We start from the raw sequence: 10,000 nt of genomic DNA, 5'->3' as shown, positions 1-10,000 counted from the left end.
GTCTGTTCAGTAACAGGGGTCTCTCCAGCTCTTTAATAAACAGAAAATAAAGATTCCAGGTGGGTTTCCAAGCTCAGCCAATCAGGAGAGAGTACCCATTAATTAATTTAAATGTTATAGTTTTTTTTAGTTCAAACATTTTCTGTTTACTTCTTCTGTTTATGTCTTTGTGTCATCACACATGTATCCTGTGTGAGGTATCTCTCCTGATTGGATAAAATTGGATTTGATTTGATTGATTGATTGAATACTTTATTAGCAGTTTGCAAAAAAAATCGCAGGAAAGTACAGTTCAATATAAGGTCTGCTAAGAGGATTTTTAAACCCAAGAAAGCCTATGGCTTGTTTCCATTGGGGTCCTTTGTACTCAATTCATCCCCTTTAGGGAAGGGGAGACTCCCGTTACTGCACAAACGCTCTATAGCAATGATTGCTATCATAATATAGAGCTATTTAACACTTATTTTAACAACAAAAAAAATATATAATTTAGTATTTAATTCACCACTGCATCATTCTTTGGTAAGAACCTGTGGTGGAAGATGGAAGCTTTGTACGCCGAACCGGCACAACAACAACAACAACAACAACACACCGCTGATCTGCACTGGTGTCTGTGGTTTAGGCGTCCAAGGATCTGCCTGAGAGACAGCTGGAGATCGAGGGCCTGTTGAGGGAGCTGGAGAGACTGCAGGGCCAGATGGACGCGCTGTCAGCCTGGGCCTCCAACACCAGGAACACCCTGGAAACCAACCCCCAGGACGTGGAACCCAGGGTAGGAGAGAGGACACGCCACGCAGTCGTATGTCGGTGTTGCACACAGAAAAATAGCAGACCTACAAGCTCACACCGTGTCGCGGATGCGACACGCTGTGAGCTTGTAGGTCTGCTATTTTCGGCGTGCGACTCTGTCGTACGATGAAGTATAAAGCAGGCTTTACTACCATGACGCACGTACTACATACACATATACTACCATGACGCACGTACTACATACACATATACTACCATGACGCACGTACCGATGAAGGCCAACTGTGGTCGAAACCAGCAACGAACTGGATGTGCGCAAAACCCACTGTTTTGAACATGACGCACGTACTACCATGACTTACAGACCGCACGCACGCATGCACACACAGACGCAAGCACGCACACACACATATACACATATAAGCCTACTAAAATGTCACATGCATGCTCCATAGTGCGGGTGAATGTGGTGAACCTCCAGCCGTGCAGAAAGCTGTTCCGCTCTCCATCCTCATAGAGTCTCATTATGTTCATGCACACGCTGCATTGTGTAATATTACATGAACTTATATGACTACCAGGTTAAAGGGATACTTCACTTTCGGGCCGGGGAGACATTTAAAAAAAATATTAAAAATAAATGAAAAAAGTTATGGAAAATTCATGGCCCCCTCACGCATTAGTAGGACACTCTAATGCGTGAGGGGGCCATGAATTTTCCATAACTTTTTTCATTTATTTTTAATATTTTTTTTAAATGTCTCCCCGGCCCTAAAGTGAAGTATCCCTTTAACATCATGTTATTAAGAAATAAAACAAAAATCACTGTAAAGGCCTTTGCAGACAGGGTGCGATTTTTTTCAATATCATTTTTTAAATGAACACATGGTTCTCAATGACCTCATGCACACCGGCTCCGAATTTACCGTGCGGCGATGCGAAGCGGCGATGCGTTTTTTTTTCCCAATCGAACCCAGTTCGATTTGTGCGTCTTTTCGCATGCGGTAAAAACTGATTGACTAATCGCATCCTGTCTGCAAAGGCCTTTAATCTGTCTGTAAATGATCAGAAATGTAGCAATGTTTTCCTTTTGGTAGAACATTGTTTTTTATATCTGGCCGTGATTTTAGCCCAAATATTGTCCATCATCTTTATCTGTGCTCTGCTGTGAAACCAGAAGTAGTGATTCCATTCACTCTTATTGTATGGAGAAACGGATCAAAATCACATGAAGTACTTCCTTCTTCCCACCTATTTTGCCTACTGGTAGGGTTATTGGCCCCGATTCATAAAGGGATTTACGACCATATTTTGTACGTACTGGCATTTAGGACAAATCCTACACCTGCAGTCGGATTCATAAACGTTTTTTGGTCTGTGTTTGGTGCGTCAGGTGCGCACGTTCTCAGGTCAGCCCCGAGGCTGTCTTACCAGGGCTGAAATGTGCGTATGTCTTTAGAATGCTTTATTCTTCATGCCAAAATCAATTACAACAGTGGCAAACCTCAAATAAAATATATATGTGACCAACATTTGTCAACACATATATATAAAAAATAAAAAATAAATGTCAAACGATGTATTGCTTGTAGCCTATGCATAATATAGACATGATGTAGATTCCACCGCTTTTTATTTATTTTCTAGGCTATCAGTTCCATTTAGAGCTGAATTATATAGGTCCCTCAGTGTGTTTGCCAGCGGGCAATCTGAGCCAAAGTGGATTTATTTTCAACATCATCTTTTTACCTAGTAAACGTGAGCAATGTTATATCCTTTCCAGGTTATTAGTCTATTATTTGCTGGCGGGGTTAAACCTTGTAAACATTACACATAACGTTCAGCTGATCCATCGTGCAATAGTGGGACTCGCTTTCAGACAGATCAGAATGGTGTTCAAGTTCTCTGTCAGTGTCAAGGCATTGCGGCCGGGCCGACAGCTGTAAGTCTGGACGAGAAGTTAAACTCCGGTGTTGCCAGATTTTGTGAGAGAAATAAGCAACCAGGTCTATGAAAATAAGCCCAAAAGAAGCAACTGGCACTTAGGCCATTATAAGCACTTTAATTAAACCTTTGTGAGCTTGTAGATCTGCTATATTAAAAAACAAATCTTGTAATAAAATGTGGAATATTTGGAAGATTTTTTAAACATTCTAACACAAATCTGCCTCCAGCTGGCACAAAACATTTTCAGATGGGGCTTATAGGGATAAATTAGCTTACATATTAACTTGGGGGTCCATGACATAAAAATATTTGAGAACCACCGGTTAAAACAATTGAACAATTGTGAAGCAAGCCCAAATAACCAACTACACTTTAGAAACAAGCCCAAAAAAACGCACCCCACTGATACCAATATTTACAAGCAACTTTACAGAAAAATAAGCGCAAATTCGCTTATAATAAGCGGACATGGCAACACTGTGCCGTAAAGTGACGTTAAAGTTGGATGCTGTTGGATGCAGACTTCGACATTAATCAGCTCCTACACCTGGTCATACGCACGTCTCTGTGATATACGAACCCCTTTGGGAATTGCACGTCCGTTTGTGACTACCAAAATACGACCGGCCTTTACGAACTTTATTTACCCCATATATACGACCCTCGTTATGAATCGGGGCCATTGTTAGCTTGTGCTAATACACTGATATTGGTGAGCTATGGACTTTTGTTGGGCTAGAGAACCTCCGTCAAGGATAATGTCACTTTCCCCCAGGTTTTTTTTTGTTGAATACTGCAAATTGGCAGAATCCGCTCACAGCACAGAAACAACAGATAAATCTATGCAATCCAAGGTTCTACCAAAGTTCAACATCGCTTTAAGGTGTTAAATGGCCCATGTATAATTGGCATACATGCCTGAATTGGGAGTAAGAGCCAATTATATAGTACATGTAAAGCATAGTTGATCTGCTCTTGTCTGTCATTGGTCAGCTGGTAGAGGAAGTCCACGTCAAGCAGCCTGAGGTGGAGGCGGTTCTGGAACGAGCCAATCAACTTTACAAGGACAATCCTCCCAACCAACCAGAGAAGGTCAGCACACTTTTTTTTTTTTTTTTTTTTTGGACTCTTCACTGAAAGTAAAACTGTACACATGAACCTTAAAGCCACAATCCGTAAGTCCGGTAATTGAAGGTAATCGAACGATGCACAAACTGCAATATATTTAAAGTCTAATCTGGTGCAATAACTTTGAAGTGTTGACATTGTCAGCCCCAGAGAGACCACCTCCAACCACTGCAGATGTAGTTGTATTGCATTAGCATACTCTACCATAGAGATTGGTTTTATTCATCATATTCCATGGATTGTACCTTAAGCCACACCACCTTTTTGAATTTACTTTAGAGTTTGAAGGATATGCGCTCATGTTTGCCATAATTCCACTTAGATTTGAGCTGATGTATCTCTAAGCTCTGAGGCTCTTAGCTGTCATGTCTTCTGTGTGTGCAGGGTTTATCACAGTTTGTGTGCCTTCCTTTTCAGTTCAGTCGTAGTCATTTTTTTCACAGCAGGCTTCTCAGTTGTAGTTTTATTTGCAGTATATGGGACAACACAGTGCAGTCAGACAGAGTGGAGAGACATTGAGTTAGAGATATCTGCCGCTAAATGCTGTCTCTCTTCTCTTATTTTGTGTGTGTGCGTGCGTGTGCGTGTGCGTGTGCGTGTGCGTGTGCGTGTGCGTGTGTGTGTGTGTGTGTGTGTGTGTGTGTGTGTGTGTGTGTGTGTGTGTGCGCCAGGTGAAGTATGTTAAACTAAAAGAGGACTGGATCATAATTCTGGAGTTGATACGTCAGCATAAGGAGAGAATGGCCTTGCTAATGGCAAAGAAAACCGGTAAGGTCTTTTCTGTGCATGTGTGTGTCTGTCTGTCTGTCTGTCTGTCTGTCTGTCTGTCTGTCTGTCTGTCTGTCTGTCTGTCTGTCTGTGTGTAAGTCCGTCTGTCTGCTTTGTACCGAGTCAAAGTTAAATAAAGATATGATATTGTGTTATGTGCCATTATTTTCATAGGTTTAGTTACTCTTTAACTTAAGATTTAACTTTAGTTAATGCATGTCATAGATGGGTCTGGTCAACTGCACACTGGGCAAGACCTGGCCGATTGAGTGTCTAAATGGAGGTAAATCTGTTAACATTCTCCGTGAATGAAACGAGGGTTGTGATTGGTCGAAAAATATTGTTTCCGGGGGAAATGGGTACGACGGAAGTTCCGCCCCTATAGACATTCTCTGCTTTAGGTCGTGACCAGGCTTTTCTCTTCGCAGATGAGTAAGGCTATGAACGAGGCTAGGTCAACTGTATGTAAATTACAACAAATTACAACAAATTTTGTGTGTGTGTGTGTGCGTGCGTGATAGCTGAGTCTCTGACAGGCAGCGCCCAGCCAGATGCCGCGGTGCTGGCTCAATTCAACAAGTCGTGGGCGGAGCTCACCGATTGGCTGACCATGATGGATCACATGGTGCAGAACAAACGCGTGGTGGTCGCCGACCTGGACGACATCAACGAAAACATCGGCCAGTTCAAGGTCAGGGCCGGTTATTGTCACTTACAGTGCACTTCAGGCCCACACAGATCTTAGGATTAAAATCAAAGATTATGTTTGTACCAGAGTTCTTATTAATAAATGCAAATATATATCGTCTCTGTCGGGTGGAAACCTCATATATCCAAAACTTATACTTTTGACGATTCAAATTCAAAAACGGCAAAAGCACTACTTTTGATGCTTTCGTGTGACACTGTAGAATGATCAAGTAGGGCGTTAATTTACAAAAAAACACAAAAAGTTAGAATTGGGAGATAAGAGGTTTCTGCCCGACAGCGAGGATGATATATTGCCGTATCGATTTTTTAGAGCCCAGCCTTAGTTCAAGGTCAGGGGCCAGGGCTCAACAGCCGTAACCTTTACGCTCAACTGGCCTTTGATACCGAACTAATCATCACCTGAGGCGATATGCTGCAAAACATCCAATTAATACCCAACACCTAAAGCTCATCTAATTAGTGCTTGTATTAACCCATTAAGACCTGGAACGCATCTGTGTCACTTTTTGATTTGAGCTAAAAAGCATTCTTTTACACTTTGGCTATTCAAAAATAGCAGATCTACAAGCTCATAGCGCGGCACCGAGTGCCGCGCTATGAGCTTGTAGATCTGCTATTTTTGAAAAATCAAGAAAATGTATGCATATTAATATATTTATGTTCTTTTAAAGCATTTTAAAAGAATATAAACATTTTAACTAAAATCTTTGCTTCTGGGGGTCCCTGGAACAAAATATTTTGAGATGGGGGTCCGCGGCCAAGTACATATCATTTTGGGGGCCCTTGACATGAAAAAGTTTGCGAACCACTGATATAGAAACATAAGTTTTTCAGAAAACTGTTAGGATTTAGAAGTCTTAATGGATTAAGGGTAGAAGCTCACTGATCTCTGATTCACTTTCAAGCCAGTTCAATGACTGACTCACCGGTTGCAATAACAATCCACAGTGAAAAGGAGGTCAGACAAGTTTCCAACCCAAGTTATTGTAGTTTTTAATTTTTCTTTCTTTTTGACTTTCTGTTTTCAATTTGAGTTCATTTTAATTCGTTTTTAAAACACGCTTGCTGCTTAGTTTAGTTTTTTAGTTAAAAAAATTGTCTGATATTTAGTTTAGTTTTTAGTTTTAGTGATTCTATTGTAATATGCGGTAGTCAAGGGCGACTTCTTCATAAAGAAGAATATTGGATTCTGACAAAGACTAAAACTAAGCTATGATTTTAGCTTGTTTTAGTTTGTTTTGTAGACACACAATGCTGTTTCAGTTATTCATAGTTTCCATTTTTATTTCAGTTAACTAAAAGGTTCACTTTTTTCAATTCTGATTTTCGTTATTTCGTTAGTTTTAGTTGAAGCGTAACTTTCCTCTTTACCCCGGATTTGAACCCGGTTTCCTGCGTAAGTGCTGACATTTTTTACCAGTAAACTAATGGAGCCTGCCTGCTTGCTCAGGGGATAAATTGAATCTTGACCTATTTGTGTCAGATCCTGTGTCTAGGTGAGACATGACCTTTGACACGATCTAACTCTCTCAGATAGAAGAGCAGGGAGACAAAATACAACCACCCCCAATTGTATAAGTTATATTGGATTAACATGCTCTACCATACAGATTGGACAAAATTAAATGTTATTCTTTAAAATAAAGTTACATAGTGCCGCTTTAACTATGATAACCCTGGTTCCAATCAATATTCCACTATGTTCGTCCGCAACTGACATTATCTGATTGTTCCTCTGAGCTAACTTCTGTGCAAATAGTAGCACAGCAAGGCACTCTAACGCTCCAGGCTTTATAACACCAAGATTCCAATTCCAATATTAACTCAAGACATCGCTAGATTACAGTCTATATATATTTGTATAAGTACACAGCACTAATTATTGTTTGCTGTATTTCCACAGTTGACAGAGGTCTTACTTTATATTCTCGGTCTAGCTGTTAGATCCTAAAGTTAGCCAATGTTACACTTTATATTCTTCTCTGAATATAAATCTGAATTTGAGTAGTTTTTTTTTGCTCACAGGGATTGCCTTATCATTTGCTTACCTCATTATTTGGCTACATTTCATATGAACATCACAACATTGTAACCTTATACGGTACATATATATCAGTGGTTCTCAAAGTGGGGTCCAGCGACCCCTCCGGGGTCCTTCAGAGGATTCCAGGGGGTCCCCAGTAAATTGTTTGATAGTTATAGTATGAACCAAATGGACCCGTACAGGTCTGTAACTCTGAGAGCGTACAAATGGAACCAAATGGACCCTTACAGGTATGCAACTCTGAGAGCGTACAAATGGAACCAAATGGACCCTTACGGGTCCATTTGGTTCCAGTTGTACCCTCTCAGAGTTATGGGGGTCTACTCTGTGGCCTAATGCATACCAAACAGGGCGTCTTTGAAATAAAAAAAAAAGATATTGAGAAATATATCTGAAAGGAAATGAGGAAACGCATGATGGAGTAGGTTCCCTTTACAGTTGATGTAGGTGCACCAGCTTAGCAAGCTCTTATGATATTAATAATGATATGAATAATGTCAGTGCGCGGTCTTTGGCGTACTTAAATCAAATGGAATCCTTACTAATTGAATTAGCTGCAGCTGGTAATGACACGTCTGTGCAAAGGCTCCATTATGTAATTAATGTAATTGTGTTACAGCCAATCAGGCTCGAGACCTCTCTGACTTCTATACCGCAGTGGTTCTCAAAGTGGGGTCCGGGGACCCCCAGGGGTCCTTGGGGCGGGTACCAGGGGGTCCCCGGCAAAATATGTTGATGTACCATCAAAATCATTATAACCACTTTAACCGTATTTTATATTTTACGCTTCAAAAATTGCTGATACACTGTACAAGCTCATAGCGTTTCACTTCGTGCCGCGGTATGAGCTTGTAGATCTGCTATATTTGAACAATCTTGAACATTTGTGCAATTTGAATATTGTGTGCGTGTGTGTGTGTTGTTTCCAGTCGTCTCTGCAGGAGCTGGAGCAGCGGCGCCCCCAGCTGGACAGACAGGTGACTGCAGCCCAGAACCTCAAGAACAAAACCAGCAACCAGGAGACGCGCAACGCCATCACAGAACGCAGTAAGACACACACACACACACACACACACACACACACACACACACACACACACACACACACACCCCCACACACACACGCACACACACCCCCACACACACACACACACACACACACACACACACACACACACACACACACACACACACACACACACACACACACACACACATAAGATTGCATTGGGAAAACATGGCCACAGGCTGACTAAATAAGAGATTTAAACGCTTGTTTCAACCCGTCGGTAAGATTTTCTTGAGGGCTAACAGTTCAAACATCTGAGAGCAGGGAAGAATACCTTTCCTTTTTGGATATGATGTGCGGAAAAGGGTAAGAATCATGCTTAGTGGAAAATACTCGAAAATGGTCCCCCCAACAGGCACCGAGCTGTGTGGAACCTCATCTCGGAGCTATATAGCGGAGGGAGAGGTTCCGATTGGAGCTAACCTCTGCGCCAGTGGCTCTCAAAGTGGGGACCCCAGCTAAATGATGGTTACGAACCCTCCTGGTTGCTGGTAACTCTGACCTGTAAAGGTCGGAGTTCCACTCTTTGGTTCCATGCTCATGCTCATGAGCTTGTGCCACGCTATGAGCTTGTAGATCTGCTATTTTTGAAAAATCTTGAAAATGATATGTATTTGGCCGCGGACCCCCATCTCAAAATATGTTGTTCCGGGGACCCCCAGAAGCACAAATCGGAGTTAAAAATCTTCGCTTTAAAATATAAGTATTTGCAAAAGAAAATCCACAATCTTTCAAAAAAATTGCAGATCTACAAGCTCATAGCCGCCGCGCTATGAGCTTGTATATCTGCTATTCTAGCCAAAGAAATCTTAAAATGACACAGATGCGTTCCCGGTCTTAATGGATAAAAAGATTTTGAATGTATTACACAATTGCGATCACACTGCCCACTCATTGCTGAACGCTTTCTCTCTGCCACGTGTTATCTCTCTTTTATTTTGTTGTGTTTTCCCCTCGATCCAAATGTTTGTCGCTCATTTAGTTACAACGTGCCCTCTTGATGTCTAAATGTTAGCTAATTGGGTTATTTTGTATCACTTTTGATCATGCCGTAGGCGAGACAAGTTTATTTGCACAGAACATTTCGACGACAATAAGGCAATTCAAAGTGCTTTACACAAACCATTAAGCACTGAGACATTAAGACAGAGAACGTTAAGACGGAAGAACACATTATAAAAGGACATTTGAATACAAAAAAAAACCAAACAAACAGATAAATAAGAGCGTAGAATTACAGTGCAGAAGAAATGATATAACCTCCAAAAACAAACCTTGGTAAAAGGCAGCGGAAAACGGAAAGGTCTGATCTAAGCTTTGATCTAATGCAGTGGTCCGGGGACCACCAGTGGTCCTTGAGGGGGTTCCAGGTGGTCCCCAGCTAAATGGAGAGTTGGTAACCAAATGGGACCCTTATAGATCTTTAACTCTTGAGAGCGTAAAATGAAACCAAATGGACCCATAAGGGTCCAAGAGTAAAATTATTGTTAAACATCTGCATTACTTAATTAAATAATTGTTATTTTGATCAGCGTTTGCTTGTTATGCCTGTTATCTATCCTAATGGTACCAACATCAAT

The 10,000-nt window shown here is 41.2% G+C and overlaps 1 protein-coding gene across 1 annotated transcript in view; it reads left to right on the top strand.

Moving 5' to 3' along the window:
- dmd (dystrophin) overlaps positions 1-10,000 on the top strand; it is a 500,806-nt gene that overhangs the window by 384,718 nt on the left and 106,088 nt on the right. The window contains exons 52-56 of the mRNA XM_080421894.1: positions 626-775; positions 3,694-3,792; positions 4,500-4,596; positions 5,118-5,287; positions 8,281-8,398. Coding sequence (XP_080278020.1) covers positions 626-775; positions 3,694-3,792; positions 4,500-4,596; positions 5,118-5,287; positions 8,281-8,398 — 634 coding nt within the window. The remainder of the gene's footprint in view (positions 1-625; positions 776-3,693; positions 3,793-4,499; positions 4,597-5,117; positions 5,288-8,280; positions 8,399-10,000) is intronic.

Source organism: Gymnoscopelus braueri (assembly GCF_963280865.1).
Source record: "Gymnoscopelus braueri genome assembly, chromosome: 24".
Classification (NCBI taxonomy): domain Eukaryota; kingdom Metazoa; phylum Chordata; class Actinopteri; order Myctophiformes; family Myctophidae; genus Gymnoscopelus; species Gymnoscopelus braueri.
This window is presented reverse-complemented; position numbering and strand designations above follow the sequence as displayed.